This window comes from Gorilla gorilla, chromosome 4 (genome assembly GCF_029281585.2).
Source record: "Gorilla gorilla gorilla isolate KB3781 chromosome 4, NHGRI_mGorGor1-v2.1_pri, whole genome shotgun sequence".
NCBI classification, from domain to species: domain Eukaryota; kingdom Metazoa; phylum Chordata; class Mammalia; order Primates; family Hominidae; genus Gorilla; species Gorilla gorilla.
This window is the reverse complement of record NC_073228.2, coordinates 119,849,373-119,867,021: the sequence shown is the minus strand read 5'-3', so window position 1 is coordinate 119,867,021 and position 17,649 is coordinate 119,849,373. Positions and strand designations below refer to the sequence as shown.

The 17,649-nt window shown below is 36.6% G+C and overlaps 1 protein-coding gene across 1 annotated transcript in view; it reads right to left on the bottom strand.

The window, feature by feature from the left end:
* The window catches only part of LVRN (laeverin), a 66,707-nt gene that overhangs the window by 9,251 nt on the left and 39,807 nt on the right, over window positions 1–17,649 (bottom strand). The window contains exons 10-18 of the mRNA XM_004042378.5: window positions 17,069–17,241; window positions 15,400–15,476; window positions 14,931–15,070; window positions 12,346–12,401; window positions 7,419–7,572; window positions 5,854–5,948; window positions 3,799–3,906; window positions 2,907–3,074; window positions 2,562–2,699 (exon numbers count right to left, since the gene is read on the bottom strand). Of these exons, the coding sequence (XP_004042426.3) occupies window positions 2,562–2,699; window positions 2,907–3,074; window positions 3,799–3,906; window positions 5,854–5,948; window positions 7,419–7,572; window positions 12,346–12,401; window positions 14,931–15,070; window positions 15,400–15,476; window positions 17,069–17,241 (1,109 nt within the window). The remainder of the gene's footprint in view (window positions 1–2,561; window positions 2,700–2,906; window positions 3,075–3,798; window positions 3,907–5,853; window positions 5,949–7,418; window positions 7,573–12,345; window positions 12,402–14,930; window positions 15,071–15,399; window positions 15,477–17,068; window positions 17,242–17,649) is intronic.

Genomic DNA, 17,649 nt, shown 5'->3' with positions numbered 1-17,649 from the left:
TTTTCAGTAGTACTCTCATAAAATAAATAATTAGGAAGTATGCATTTTCTTACTTAGGAGAAAGTAAGTAGAGAGCCGGAAATCAGAGCCAGGGGATACGGGTTCTAATTCAAGCTCTTTTGTTTACTAGGTATTGACTTTAAGTAATTTAACTTCCGAGTCTTGGTTATTAATTGGCAATTATTTTATGGGTGGCTGTGAAAACTGTAATTATTGCATACATAAACACGTTATTTTATTTTTTAAATTTTTGGCAGAAATAGAGTCTTTCTGTATTGCCCAGGCTGGTCTCAAACTCCTGGGCTAAAGTGATCCTCCTGCCTTGGCCTCCCAAAGTGCTGAGATTACAGGCACGAGCCACCATGCCTAGACTAAACATGTTATTTTAAAGAACAACATTAATGTGTGTTTCATTCTAAACATGACACTCTAATACTGCTGAGGGATGTTATAAATTTCATAAAAATAGAAACTGACAATATTGAGAAAAAGAAGTAAAGTGAATGATATAGGGACTTGTAATAAAGCAGATACATCATATTATCTCAGTAAGATAATAATAATGAACATTAAACATTTATTATGTACCAATCACTTTAAATAGCACATTATTAAATTATCTTAAAGCCTATTCATTATTATCCTCACTTTATGAATGAGAAAGCTGAAGCTTAGGTTAAAAATCTTGTTTAAGATTACATATTTAGCACTCTCCTCATCCTAAGATTGATCTGATTCTAGATTCTATTGCCTTAACTCTTTGACATATCATATCTCTAGTGGATACATGAAAAACTAAAGCACAATAAATAAAAGGACAAAGGACAGTAATGAAGAGACATTTTCCATAGTTCTTAGAGGAAGAAACCTCCACTTTGCTACACTGCTCTAGTTAAGTCTATCCGCATGCCCCGATTCTAGAATTGACCTCCAATAGTGTTAACACATTGTCATAATCAGGACAGCCTGTGTGTGCTTCACATACGACACCAGTTAGAAACAAGACATCACCAATGAAGAGCACACAAAATAAAACTGCTTCACATGATATTCAAGGCCTGTTAACATCTGTCCTTCTCTCTGAGCCTCAACTTACCTTCCCACTCCTAACTCCTCTCCAGTGCTCTAAGCTCTTGCCAGTTACTGTGACTAGTCCCAAGTTGGCCTCCCAACTCTGCCTCCAGGCATTTCCTGGTGTTCTCTCCTCCAGGTAGAAGGAGATTTGCAACTGCGCTTGTTCAAATCACATGCACATCCCTTTCTTCCCCTTAAATCCCCAAAAGCCCTTGCCATCTCTCCTCTACAGCATTTATCAGATACCAAGTCCTAATCCTTTTACATCCCCAATAACAATTTGAACTGCACCTTGATGTAGAAGGACTAAAACTTTTTATTACTAGAAAGAATCTTAGAATTTATCAAATACATCTATCACTCTATAGAAGAAGAATACAAGGCCTAAATGTTAACTAATGGGTTTTTTTTTTCAGTTCCAGAACCAAATGAGAGGGTTGGAAAATTTTGTTTCTCCCATCAGTCTTTCTTCTGCAACAACTGGTCTACCGGCAAAATGACGTTTTGTTTACATCAACGTATCCCAAGCTGGAGTTTGGAAGAACTATACCTAGAAGACGCTATGTAGTCAAACTGTATGGAAAACTCTAGGTTTCCTTCTGCAGGGCTTCTTGTAGACTTTACAATGCTAAAATGCACTGTGAGTCTGCAAAAGTGAGGGTTAAAACAATTTCAGAACTGATTGAGCTATTGTCTCCATCTGTCCCAGAAGGCTTATCATCCCCATCTTCATAAGTAGCATCCAGTGGAATGTGCGTCAGAAAAACTAAGTGCTAACTTGTTAGTGATCAGTCACATTTTAGCAAATTCAGTATAAATACTTTCCACACCATTAATATAAAATTTAATTTGGCATAAGGATTTTTTACTTATAATTTTATACTACCTTCATCATTACATGAGGACTAGTGAAATACATATTATCATGTCAAATATGTCTGTTTAATTAGTGATAATTAAATATTCAGATGTACAAAGAACTAAGTAAATATTCCTTTGTCATTTTGACTATAAATAAAATTTTAGTTTTTAAGTTGAACTTTTATTTCCTTCTTACAATCCATAAATAATGTAACAGTCTATTCAAACAAAACTATTAGCAAAATTGAGCAAAACTGCTGAATATAAACTAAGCCCTAAAAATAAATGCATAAGATGTAGAAAGCAAATTAATTTGAGTCTGAAACATTTTGTAGCAGAATGTGCAAGAAAAGTGAACTAAGGCAAATTCACCAGAAGTAGAATAGGCAACTGTTTTATGAGCATGGCATGTTGTCAACTAAAAGATAAAAATATTCAAGCCATAGTTAAAAGTTCATGTATTGCTCTTCCATAACACAGGCAGTTTGTAGTGAGACTAAACAAAGGAAAAATGATCACTTTTCTAGTCAATGCAAAGGACGTTTGTGGCCTAGCTAGACTAAAGCTGAGCTTCCAGTGCCAAACCAGTGACCTAAATGAAAGAAAGGTCTCACTTTCCTTCTTACCTTTTACTCACAGCTTGCCAGTTGTTGACTAAGAAGTCTTTTGCGACATACCGGCCAACTTCAGATGCTGCCACAACCTCAATTATATTTGTTTCATTAGAAGTGAATGGAGATGTGCTGATGGCATACTCCATATATCTGCAAAAGTGCATTTTCAAAAAATACATTTTAAACATCCAACATAAAGAGTTAATTTAAATAAATGAAATCAAAATCCCATGGTTCTAAGGTAGTGAAGCACAAATATGCAACGTTTTAATACTTACATTAGCACATTTCTATTTTTTTCCTTTATTAATTTAATTCCTCTACCAGAAACTTTCAAGGTAAGTTGACCATAATCACCTGTTAAGTATCCATGGGTCTTTGCTGCAGCTCATTGCATAAGCAAGTTGAATCTTTTCTTCTTTGTTTGTTGTATTAGTGTAAGCATTTAACAAGATGTCCCACTCTTTATCACTTCCCAAGGCAATGCCATAACATAAAACCACATCTTTAATTGGATAAGGTATTCTGTAAAATATAACATAAAATGGTATTTTTCATAGTAGTTATGTTTACCAAGGTTATCATATTTTAGAAGTATGAATCTAGAAAAAATATTTATAGTCACAGATATAAAGGTCAAAAGTAGGAATCTAGAGAGGCAATTATCAGAACTGTCATTAGCATTAGTTCCATGAGAAAAGATCATCAAATTCCAAACTAAGGGGCTTTAAGAAAGAAGCAAATTAGAACAGTATAGAGTATATTGATAATACAAGTTGGTCTTGTATCTCATTATCATGTTTCCTGAGAGTTCATCCCAGGTGCTATATCAAATGTAATAAAACCAAAATGAGAGTTTCAGAGCTCAGTGAAGCAACAAACTAAGAGAGAGATGGAGAGAGAGGTGCTCTGCTGCACTCATAGATATAACAATCATAAACAATCATAAAGAACAACCTATTAAGACTCAAAACAAGCATAGACAGCTCAAAGTAAGTGCTTATTGGAAGAGTGCTTTGGCAATGAGAGGTCCTAGGTGACAATTCATTGTATAAATTCTAGTCTATCGTTATACACAGACCCACATTAAACCCTGGTTTTTTAAAAAAGGTATTTGAAAAGAATAGTAGGAGAGAGCGCCTAACCAAGTGAAAGCAAAACACTCATTCCCACAGTGAGTACATCAAAAAGGGAAATTGCTGGTGCTAAAATAGGACAAAAACAAGAGGAATTACGATATTACTCTTACTCATTTTCTGGATGGTCCACCCATTTTGCGAAAAGTTCTTTTGACAGCTGAAGGCAGTCTTCAAGGCCCAACCAACACGCAGTTACAAAAAGTTTTTCCAGTGATATTCTTGAAGGAAAATTCAAACAGTTTATTTTGCATTACCACCTTCATTTTCTCTGCCTCCAAGAATATGTGTTTCATAAAAAGATGGGTATTTTTAAATATCCTTTCAATGACATCAGGTTTGTTTTAAAAAATTGTTTTTGTGGATGACAGATGTATTTAAGATTCAGAGAAATATTTACTGAGAGGCTCTTAGGCACCAAAAAGAGCTCCTAAGGCCAGTATTTTTTGAAAGTTGGAAACAAATTACTGCCATCCTTCATCTCCCTTAAACACACATGGGTGTACACACTCTCCACAGCTGTTGTCAATTTATTTTTCCTGTCTTTTACTACAATTGCCTTATGGATAAAAAATGATTTCAGAGTATCTAATCTAATAGACTTTAAAATAAAGTTCTTTCTCTATACAAGAAAGGGAAAGGGAATAGTTCATTTCTCTCCTTCTACAGTTTGTTTTCTTTTGCTTTAGTGTGTTTCTTCTACTCCTCCTGGCTGTTACATACATGTTCAGAAAAAGAATAAAGGTGTTTGGTTGGTTTGATTTGTTTTCACAGCTGAGCAGGGGTGTACACTGTACTTCAAAACAAAATAAGTTCAAAAGAATACAGTGAAGACCAATAATAAATCCAGGTAAGTGATGCCTTGTGGTCCCTACTCCAGGTTTGGGGTCAGGGTAAAGAAACCCAAATTGGTCATAAGTTTCCAGAAAATGCAAGCGCCAAATCTCTGTTACTCCATCCTCCAGTTTCAACCCAGCCTGGCCTGACCTTCTGATAAGCTGAAGAGGAATGTGCAAGGGTGGAGGTCCTCTGAGAGACAGTTCTAGGCATTCATTTACATACTCTACTCACCCCCTCTCCTCACCCATCCCATTCTCAAGCCGGTGGCAACAAGCTGGAGTTCTGTGGAAGTGCAGTCTAACTCCCTAGAGCTTCTCTGAAGAGAACTGTCCCTGGGATGCTATAAAAAGTAGGCTACTTCAGTCCAATTTAGGAGAGCCAAGGAAATGTCTGGTTAACAAATGTGCTGCCTGATTGAGCACACTTTTGCCTTCCCACTCATTCATACAAATTGCCTAACCATTCTCGATCCCAGCTAGTCCTTACTATTGTCCACCTACTCATCCATTACATTTTATGTCCTTCTAATCACATCTGTTAGCACTAAAATTTCTGCCCTCCCAGAAGAGTACTATTGAGACAGAATAATCATACTTTATATATTTTGTATTTCTTGCTTGGTCTAATTGATTTGAACTTGATGTTTACCAGAAGTTGTAGGTATAATCCCTATACTGTTATTGGCTACAGAGTCCCTCCCTATATATAGAGACCATCCTACACACAAAACTTAGGGCACAAGGAAGACAGAAATACTACCACCCCATTTTGCCTCTTGCCTCCTTCCTAGACCACCATGACAACATGCTTACTCTCCTCACCAAACCAGTAATATGAAAGCCATTTGTGAAACTAACTTGTGCTCACAGATCTCTATAGCAGTGACTGATCTATATCACTGTCAACCTACTTCATCTTATCTGCATAATGACTGAATTTCTGTTAATAATAAAATACAGAGGGGACCTTTTCCCCGGTGGCTTTCCCACACCCTTCAACTCACTGGTATAGGCTAGCTTTGCTTAGCACATCTTCACCAATAGCAGGACACATTTATAATTTCAACCAGTAGTCTAGGCTTTGAGAATATAGAGCTATAAGCTCCTATGTGTACATGCACGTGCTTTGCAGGTAAATTAAGATCTGAAACGACTAACTTCTGTTAGAATACATGTAGCCCACCAACCTCTGAGCTATTGTTCTCAAATAATAATAGCATATAAAATCTCTCAATGAATAACAGATATGAAGATTTTATTTTATTACTTCTGGAAGCCTATTAATATGAATGCATTTTATTCAATTATCACTTCTGAAAACATACTTACAGAGCTAAGTAGTCATCTTGTAATGCCAACACATTTTCACGAATTATAGTTGAATAAATATTCCATATTAAATTAAGTCTCTTTAATAGGTACCTCTATAAACAATAAAGAAAATACACTGTTAGTTCTGGCTTGCAAACACTGAATTTTCACTGTGTTTCTATTTATTTATCTGAAAAGACATTGATAGACAAGTGGCAGATATTTCTTCAGAAATTACCTTTATCTGTTACTAAATATATAACTGTTTTATTTTTTAACCTCTTAGGGTTTAGTTCCATTTTTCATAAAATGTGGTTTACCATAATACCAATGTTACAGTGTATTATGAGGATTAAATAATATAATATATTGCAAGCACATTGCCTGGCACAAAGCAAGAACTCAAAAAATATTGGCTACAATGATCATTTAACATCATACCATACATTTCCAGTTATGTTCAAAATAGAGAAGAAATGTAAAAATATAAAATAGTCTTTCTACCATAAAACATCCATGCTACGTATACATTCCTTAAAAAAAAAAGAACTGGTTTATGTCCTGGACACACTGAAGCCCTAATTTTGAAATAAATATAAGCTATTAGCTGGTAAATATAAAATTATAAAAGTTAGACGTTTACTAATACATCCCTAAGAATTAACTAGATGCTGTTCATTGAAATTCTTTAAAAACAAATATTAGTTTTACATCTTTACCCAGAACAAGTCATCAGATGTTATCAACGAGCCTCCTCAATCCCACCAAAATTTTAGTGCCTTCTTTTATTAATCACCATCCCAAGCTCAGCTAAATTCCCATTGGTACTTCGGCCACTAGGAAAAAGAAAGTCTGGGGCCGTTAGACGTATTTGTGATCTCACCCTCCGAATGGTCCAGAAATTCACTTGAAATCATTACCTAACATACTTTTTGGTTTGTGTGACCCCTAACTCCCCAAAGAGGGCTACCTAACTTTCGCTTTGATTTTACCTTTGCTATTTTTTTCCTATAATTACTGTTTAAGATCTAAAAATGGAAAATTTTTTTTTTCATTTATGATGGCATGTCATTTCTCTGTTCAGTAATTCTAATTTCTCTCTTTCTTTTCCTAATATCAAAAGCATCTTCAAATTTTTACATTTTCTGGAATATATCTCTCTGGATTTAAGTGCTGTTCCTATGAGTCAGAATATTGCAATTATAAACACAGAGTTGTTACATTTCATTCTGGCTGCCTAACAATCTCTTAGGAAAATAGTTGCTAAGAAATACTATCCTTTTCCCTAAAAAAAAAAAACAGGCATACCATTTCCATCCACTTCTGGTTTCTTAGGACACACTGTCACTTCACCAAGAATGAAGTACCCTTCCAAACCTCACTCATCTCCTAGACCAGGTCTATGACTAAGGTATTTTCTTCTAAGATCAATCAGCCCTTGAAGGAAATGTATATATTTCCATATATATATATGGAACTAAGACTATTACTTTGGAAAAGACCTGTCTCACAGATGCTGGCTAAAATATGAAAAGAAGAAGAGAGGATTTATTTAAAAACTACATAAGAAAGAATGAAATTACCTTTAATAATGAGTATATATCATAGATGTTCACCTCAGAAACAAGATCCCTGGTTACCAAGTTTACCAAGACTGTATGCCATACTATAATTTCATCTTCTTCAGCAAGGTACTTGGTTAACTCAAGTGCTGTTTCAATCTCAATATAATTGTTTCTGTTTGATTTAAAAACACACACACTCAAAAAACCTTCACTTGCTAAGTAATTTGCATGCGTTCGATATTTGTTCCATGTTTCAATGCATGACTTCAATAAGGCATGTGAATAAGTCAAGAAACGAGAAGGTAAATGTCCCATCTTATAGAAAGGATGAAACCCAAGCAAAGTTGACAGGCCTTCCATTTCAATTTGGTACTTTCAAGTGTCCAAAGTCTTGAAGGCTAGAGAAAATTCAGGCCAAATGTTGGACTGATTATTAGGAAACAGAAGAGTTATGCATTCTGTATGCATTCTTATGACAGCATAATTTGCATTCAACAAATATTAATTAGAAGTCATTCTCTATCTAATGCTCTGACAGCTACTGATGTGCACACCAACTACAGGCATACCTCAGAGATATTGTGGATTCTGTTCCAGACCACAATAAAGCGAATATCATAATAAAGCAAGTCATACAATTTTTTTGATTTTCCAGTGCATACAAAAGTTATGTTTACACTATACTGTAGCCTATTAAGTAGCAATGGCATTATGTCTAAGAAAAACAGTATGCACACCTTAATTTAAAAGTAGCTTATTGTCAACAAATGCTAACAACAATCTGAGCCTTCAGCAAGTCATAACCTTGGCTGCTAACTGATCAGGATGGTGGTTGCTGAAGCTGAGGTGGCTATGGCAATTGCTTAAAATAAGCAACAATAAAGTTTGCCAAATTGCTCAATTTCCTTTCACAAAAGATTTCTCTGTAGTATGCGATGCTGTTTAATAGCATTTTACCCAGAGCAAAACTTCTTTCAAAATTGGAGTCAATCCCCTCACACATCCTGCTGCTGTTTTGACAACTAAGTATACGTAATATTCTCAATCCTTTGTTGTCATTTCAGCAATGGTCATAGCGTCTTCACCAGGATTAGATTCTTTCTCAAGAAACCACTTTCCTTGCTCATCCATAAGAAGCAACTTCTCATCCATTCTAGTTTGATCATGAGATTGCAGCAATTCAGTCGCATCTTCAGGCTTCACTTCTAATTCTAGTTCTATCGCTATTTCCACCGTATCTGAAGTGACTTCCTCTACTGAAATCTTAACCCCTTAAAGTCACCAATGAGGATTGAAAACTTCTTCAAAACTCCTGTTTATATTGATTTTTTTTTACCTCCTTTCATGCATTGCAAATGTTCGTAATGGCATTTGGAATGATGAATCCCTTCCAGAAGATTTTCAATTTACTTTGGCCAGATTCATCAGAAGGATCATTATCTATGGAAGCTATAGCCTTACAAAATGTATTTCTTAAATAATAAGAGTTAAAAGTAGAAATTAGTCCTTGATCCATGGGCTGAAGAATTGATATTGTGTTAGTCGGCATGAAAACAACATTAATCTCCTTGTACCTCTCCATCATAGTGCTTGTGTAACCAAGTGCATCATCAATGAGCAGTAATATTTTGGAAGGAATCTTTTTTTTTCCTGAGCAGTAGATCTAAGTAATGGGCTTAAAATATGCAGCAAACCATACTGTAAATAGATGTGCTGTCATCCAGGCCTTGTTTTTCCACTTACAGAGCACAAGCAGAGTTGATTTAGCATAATGTTTAAGGACCCTAGGATTTACAGAATGGTAAATGAGCATTGGCTTCAACTTAAAGCTACCAGGTGCATTAGCCCCTAACAAGAGAGTCAGCCTGTCCTTTGAAACTTTGAAGCCAGGCATTGACTTGTCCTCTCTAGCTACAAAAGGCCTAGAGGGCATCTTCTTCCAATATAAGACTGTTTCATATGGAAAAACCTGTTGTTTGGTGCAGCCATTTTAACAATTATCTTAGCTAGATCTTCTGGATAACTTACTATAACTTCTACATCAACATTTGCTGTTTCACCTTGTACTTTGTTATGGAGATGGCTTCTTTCCTTAATCTTCATGAACTAACCTCTGCTAGCTTTAAACTAGCACCTTTTCCTGCACCTTCCTCACCTCTCTTAGCCTGAATAGAATTGAAGAGAGTTATGACCTTGCTCTGGGTTAGGCTTTGGTTTAACGGAATATTGTGGCTGTTTGATCTTTTATCCTAATCAATGAAACTTTCTCCATATCAGCAATAAGGCTGTTTCACTTTTTTTTTTTAATCATTCATGTATTCACTGGAGTAGTACTTTTTAATTTCCTTCAATAACTTATCCTTTGCATCTACAATTTGGCCATTTGGAGCAAGAGTCCTAGTTTCGGCCTATCTCAATTTCAACATGCCTTCCTCACTAAACTTCATCATTTCTAGCTTTTGATTTAAAGTGAAAGATTCAGGACTCCCCCTTTCACTTGAACCCCTAAAGGCCATTGTAGGGTTATTAATTGGCCTAATTTTATTTATTATTATTATTATTATTTTAGACGGAGTCTCGCTCTGTCGCCCAGGCTGGAGTGCAGCGGCATGATCTCTGCTCACTGCAAGCTCTGCCTCCTGGGTTCATGCCATTCTCCTGCCTCAGCCTCCCGAGTAGCTGGGATTACAGGCGCTCACCACCACGCCTGGCTAATTTTTTTTGTATTTTTAGTAGAGATGGGGTTTGCACTGTGTTAGCCAGGATGGTCTTGATCTCCTGATCTCGTGATCCGCCCGCCTCGGCCTCCCAAAGTGCTGGGATTACAGGCGTGAGCCACCTCACCCGGCCCTAATTTCAATATTACTGATTCTCAGGGAATGGAAAGGCCAAAGAAGAGGGAGAGAGATGGAGGAATGGCTGGCCAGTGGAGCAGTCAGAGCACACACAATTATTAAGTTTGCTGCCTTATACAGGCATGATTCATTGCACCCCAAAACAATTACGGTCATAACATCAACAATTCCTGTTCACAGATTACTGTAACAGATATAACAATAATGAAAAAGTTTGAAATTTTATAAGAATTACCAAAATGTGACCCAGAGACATAACATGAGCACATGCTGCTGGAAAATGATCCTGATAGACTTGCTTGACTCAGAGTTATCACAAATCTTCAATTTGTAACAAATGCACTATCTGTGAAGTCTTAAAGCAAAGCACAATAAAACGAGGTATGCCTGTAGTACATATGACACTGCACTTGCCTACCACTAAGGAGCTTCAGTGAAGAGCTGAGACTTATGCATAAGAAACCAGTAACGAAAGGTCCCAGAAAAGGCAGTGAATACTACAAAGTAGCAAAGAAGGAAAATATGCACATATTAAAGTCAGGGGTAAAATAGAAAAGTCAAGGAAGGCTTCATGGAGGAGAAACTTGGGAAGAGCAGTGAAGGATGTATAGGATTAAAATAGGTAGAAAAAGAGGAAGGCAGCCCAGGACAAATAAGATAAGGTGGGAATTAGTGTGATGGGCCGATGAAGCTAACTGAGGCAGGGGATTTCCTTTGTGTATAGTGAGAAATGGGGCCTAATAGGTAAGTTGGCTCAAACCTGTGAAGATCCTTGAATGTCAGAATGAAGAGTTTAGATTAGGTGGAAAGGTACTCTGGGTATTTAAACAATTGGAATAGCATAATGAAATTGATGTCTAACAATTTTATTGCAATAGTGTTAAAGAAGACAGAATGAAATTCAAAAGGACCGAAGGCTGGAGGCTAATTTAATAGGCCAGGCAAGAGATGATGAAAGCTTGGCTTAGTGTGGGAGCAGTGAAAGTGGTCAAGTGAGCCTCCAAAAGACATTTCTAAGAATGAAGAGATAGGACTTGGTGACTGTGCATGTAAGATGAAGCAAAGAGAGGAATCAAGGATATCTCTGAGGTTTCATGTTTGGGTGATGAAAAGAAGAGTAACTTTGACATGCAGGGAGAAATTGATAGCAAGAGCAAGGTGGAGACAAAAATGAAGTTCAGTGTTTAAGGCACTGAATTTGTATGACCACAGGATAAACCTAAGACAGGAGGAAAGATAAGTAGCAATGTAGATTTGGAAGTCATCAACATGTCCTTCCGCAAACATTTACTGAGGACCTTACATCTGCTGGCACTCTACAGATACGTAATAAAATGGTCACCAAAACCCTAGAGTGAATGAGTTACCAAAGAAAAGATAGAAGAAAGTAATATAACCATGATTGGTCCTAAGAAGCTCACAGTAGTAGAAGAGGAGTCAGATACATGAGGAGAACCAGGTTTGCATATCAGAGTCTCAGGAAGCCAAAATGACATTTTCAGGAGGATGTAGTCAATAATAGCAAAGTCATGGTGATCTTAGAGAGAGAGAGAGGAATTTCAGCCAAGTATCAGACAAGGAAATGTACTGCAAGTCACAGAGGGAAAAAGGAGGAAAGAAGGATAAAATAAGTAGACATTTATTCAAGCAATATGGCTGGCTAAAGAAAGAGAAAAAATACTAGATAACGTATTACATATATTCCTTAATTTTATTGCCTGAAAATTTAAATTCTGAACATTTATTAATTTACCTGGTTAAACACTTAGCAGCATATCTTACACTGAGTAAATCTAATATAAATAAAATAAATAATTCTGCAATATATTAAAATACAGGCAAGATTGCATTAAAATTATAGCCATCACCCTTGGAAAACAGAAATCATTGCCAAATCTTAATTGGTAGTCTTTTTATTTCCAGCAACTCATTATATTATAAAATTCCATTGCAGCTACAGAATTTCATCCTAATCTTAATCAGTTGTGGCCGGTATATACTAAATAATCAAATTCATAGTGATGAAGCTATTATTTTTGTAAAGTTCTCAAGGTATATTCTGAAACCATGAGAGAAGAAAATATACTCACTTAGACAAGGAAAAGGCATCATCAATCAACTGCAGTCTGTGAATAACAGGAATAGCCTGCAGAATTAGACCCAAATACGCCCAGAAGAAGATGAGAACATTTTTCAGTAAAGTTTTCAAAATAACAACAATTTAAAGATTACTGCTGCCTATAAAGCACCTTCACGTGACTTATCTCATCTGCAGAGAAACAACAATTACTGAGGACAGTCCCCATAATTTATTTATCATACATATGTTTTTGAAATAAATGAACCCTCTGGACATCAATCATAAGGTTTAAATATGGCAGAAAGTTTTGCCAAAATACTCCTGACACATACCATGTTAAAAAATAAAACAGGCAACCAAATTTAAAAGGCATCCCCAAAACAAGTATACATCAAGTTGTATTACAACATCCAAATTATTTTCAGGGATGTTTTTGGCATAGAAGCCCTTAAATAAATATTATTTAGCGCTATTTTGGTAACATTGAGGTACCATATTTTTTCACATGGTATTTATCTTAAGATTTTACTAATGTGACAGAATGCCACCAACAGATCCCTTTATATCCATGGAACGGCAGGGGCCAATTGCCAGTGTAATTCTTTAGACTTCTGTTTGAACTCCCTGGCATTGCCAGGCCATAGGACTCTGCTGTCAGCTCAGTCCCTAAGGGGGCCCAAGGCCTCCTACATCATACCTTCAGCACCTCTCAGCACTGCGATATGTTTGGTTCAAAAACTTTATCTTCACAGCATTTCTTTAAGGGTCCGAGCAAGTCAAGTTTAATTCTTCAGTTGGTATATCTAATTTCTTTTCTGGCAGTACTAACACTTTTTCTAGATTAATATTAATCATAAAGATTCTCTTTTATTTGCTCACCAATTATGTCGTAGAAATAATTTGCCTCTGTTTTTCAATAAGTAAATCTACAATGGTTTCAATAAATCATTACTATAATGATATAACCTCGTGCTTTCATGGCTTAGAATGCCCTTAGAAATGTAATAAGAATTTAGACACTCTGAAAATATTTGAAAAGAAAATATTATTGTAAGTGGCCTTTGTAGCTTTATTCAAAATCCCAATAATTTGTTTTAGTTACTGAACATGTTATGAATCCCTGAATTGTGTCAGGCCTCTGTTAAACATAATACATATATCAACTTATTTAATCTTCACGATAACCCTTTAAGTTTGGTATATTACACCCATTATTACACAAATAAGAAATTGAGGTACAACCAGGATGCCTTCTCTAGCCTTTTAATGGTTGATCTTTCTGTTAGGAAGAGAGTCCACTTCCATTCCCACCCCTCACCTCCAGGAATACTGAAGGGAGTTTTTTTGGGGTTTTTTTCCCCATATTCTTAGAAAGGGGAGATTTGGCTCGAATGTGCCATACATCTGGCAAACAATGAACAAAACAGGAACACAAGTCTTCCTGATCCAGAACCTAAGCTCTAAACCAATATGCTAGAGAGATTGCTGTGTGCCTCAGAGAACTTTCAAACACAGAGACACTTAACACAGAGACATCTTTTAGTTCAGCACTCCAGTTTTGTAAATGGAGTCTAAATGAACCACCCACCGGCTCACAGCAAGTCACAGCAGAGCCAACTGTACTGACTCCTAAGCTGGCGTCCAGCTCCACTCATGGAAATTTAGTTTAATCCAGTTAAAATCTGATTGATTAGAGCTGGCCAACATTTTAGTGTTTATACACTGCATAATTACTTATAGTTATTTTATAATATAAAGCGATATTGGACTATTGATGTTGTGTGAATTAACTTCTCTCTTCTGAAGGAGAGTGGAAATATGTTTTTAGAAGTAAAATTAGTATTTTCTAGCTTTTACTGATTACCTATTATGGGTTTAGAAATTTTAAGTATACTTTCACCTACATGATCTCTAATCCTCATGATGAATAAAATATAATAATATTCTCGTTTTAAAATGAAGAAATGGAACCAGGACATTTAAGTAACTTGCCGAAGCTCACAAAACTAATGATTAATAGGAAAATGCATCCTGATTCTTACCTGGAAAGGTTGTTTTGGAAAAGCAAAATGAATGTTGAAAAACACAACACATTTGGCCGGCGCGGTGGCTCACGCCTGTAATCCCAGCACTTTGAGAGGCCGAGGCGGGTGGATCACCAGGTCAGGAGATTGAGATCATCCTGGCTAACACGGTGAAACCCCGTCTCTACTAAAAATACAAAAAAATTAGCCAGGCGTGGTGGCAGGCGCCTGTAGTCCCAGCTACTCGGGGCTGAGGCAGGAGAATGGCGTGAACCCGGGAGGCGGAGCTTGCAGAGAGCGGAGATCGCGGCACTGCACTCCAGCCTGGGCGACAGAGAGAGACTCCGTCCCCAAAACACACACACACACACACACACACACACACACACACACAACACATTTAATCAAAATCTCCACTTGTTAAGAATAAGAAAAAAAAATCTTTTGTATGCCTGGAGGTGAGGGGCGGGAATGAAGGTGGAATCTCTTCCCACCAGAATGTTCAACTTCTAAAACACTAGAGAAGGCATTATAAATTATATTTAATTAAAAGTATCAAACGTAACCTCACCTTAGGATCCTTTTCAAGTTGTTGATTTAGTTTCTTCCAACCTAATTTATCATAATTAACTCTATAATATCCAGTCATATTCAAATTCAAAATCACCCAGTCATGGTCAGAATCTGAAACTTGCATTTCTGGGAATACTTCTATAAAGGAATATGGGAATGATTTGAAATGGTACATTTAAAAAAGATCTTAATACCTATTAATACTACACACTCGATTCTAAACAATAAACCAATAAAACAAAAAATTAAAGGAATTCTAAAATATATATTGCTCTTACCAGGTAATTATATATTTTTCACATATAATGTCTTTTGATTTGACACTTTTCTTTAAAACTCTATGTTCTACAAGAATGATATCTTAGTTTGAAATGAAATGGCTTTTCAAAAGCTAGACATTTCAAAATTTTATTATCTGCCTTTACATATGCATATATATAAAGATGTTTTTAAAATTTGTTACTTACTGCTGCTTTGATCTAGCCAGACTAAAGGTTGTGTAGTTCCATTTTTCATCCAAAGAATAGGGACAATCCATGTGTCACTTATTGGAAGAAAATTAAAAAATTAGTTTTCACACATAAAAACATACACTCTGAGCCACTATTAAAGAGATGATGAAATAGCACACAGAACTCAGTTTCTTTGGTCATTCTCTCTGGATATGCAGGCCTTTGCTCTTAGGATTACTCACCACCGTTTTTACAAGCCAGTTTTACTTTGGCTATTGTTTACTCCTCTCTCCTGGTTGTGTCTTACGGATTTACTTCCTTTTATAACTTAGGTAGCTACTAAACTCTTATGTCTGAAACCTTCAAGGCCTGTGTATGTTAAATTATAGACACCTGGCTTCACTCAAGGGTAGTTCAAATGCTGCAAACAGAGCCAAATCCGTCCATGCCCAGAGAGGTGAAAAGTAGTTTAGAAGAAAAAGCTTGACAATCACTTCAAAATACTTTCAGCCTCAAGCATTCTCCCCATCTGAAAAGTATTCAACAGGAATCAGCCATGACATTCATTTATTGAATGCCTGCATTCTTCCCACATTGCTGGATGCTACCTGGATGAAGTAGCTGATCACAGGAAGCACATTCGTCATCGGAACAGACACACTACTCAGAGTTTGGGCAATATTTCCAATCTTGTTAAGTTCTCACAAGCCTGGTGTCTTGAAGACTGTCAACTGTGGGTCTGTGTTTATCTGCATAGCTAAGACACACAGGCCTTCTCAAAAATCACAGAGTAGTACAGGGAGAAGGAAACTTTGAGTGTCACATTTCTCTTTCCTGAGGCTTTAAAGAAAGAGTAGAACTATCTGAAAATTTTGGTGATTGTATTTGAAAATTAATTACTCATTTGTGCTGATACTGCAATGAAATGTGAAGATTAAAACTATCAAAAACAGTTGAAAATCAGCTAATAGATTAAGAAAGGGAAGAGAAGAAGAAAGGGATAATGGCTAGGCTATTTTATACTCATTTCACTTTTACACAATCTTTTGGGATACATGCTATTGCATGTATTTTATAGATAAGGCAACTGAAACTCACAGAGCTTAAATAATACCTAAGGTTTGAATTTTTGAGAAGTCAATATTTGAACCCAGGTCTAACTGAATCTAAAGGCCATAATTCTAATGTTGTGGGTATGGCTACAAATACACAAATGCACGCATCCACACACATCCGTGCACACCCCTGCATAGAACTATTCCTCAAGGAAATAGTTACCATTCAATTTCATTTCTAAGGAAGAGAAGACCACTCTGCAATAAGACTTCCTTTCCTCTTTACTAATATATGGCAATCTATGGCTCTGTCTTACTGCCTCTCACTCAGAATCCTGAGTAATTCATTACCTCTGTCTGAGGGATGAAGAGGAACACACAATACCCCACAGCTTGGGTCGCTGATGTAACCCTAAATCCCAGGGTAGGGGCACTGTGTCTTGAATCCCTAACTGCAGGTCTCTGGCGTTGCCTGGACACAAGGGCTCTGCTTCACCCTAGTACACAGTCACATTGCAGAAGTGTGTATGCCCAGCGGGGGTAACACTTCTTCACCTACAGGCTGGATTCCATTGGGTCAGAGCTCAACCCCAAGGAAGGTGAAGACAAAGAGGAGCAAAGCTACCTACTTGCTGGTTAGAAGAGTCCGATTTTTAATGTTTTCAAGATAAAATGGCTCCTGTTTCATGACGCCAGTAGACACATTTAAAGTGATCACTGGAAAACCACTCTGGTGTGTCCAATTGTCCATTATGTTTTTTATTGTTGCTGGCAAAATAACTGTACTCTGGTCATCTATGGCCTGTTTTAAAAAATCACCACAAAGGCAGGTAAGGTTATCCGTGAAACATTTTGAAACACCAATCTCCAAAAAGAAACTCGGTAGCTATTCTCTTCCTCACTTATGTAGTAGTCAGTCCTGCAGTGGGTGATCCTCTGGGGCAAATTTAGAACTCTGTTTATATATGAATGGTTCTTTATTTCATTAATTCAATAAATATGAACACATATTTATTGATCTAACATGTTCCATGCTCTGTTCTGGGCACTGGGAATATAGTGAAGACTAAAGACACTACCCATGACCTAAGGGAGTTCTACAACACGACAAAGTTGTTTTCCTGTGGAACTGCCATTCACCCATGGCCTCCCAGTCTTCTCCTGTATCATACAAAACAACTCAGCAAGAATGTGTCAGAAAGTAGGACAA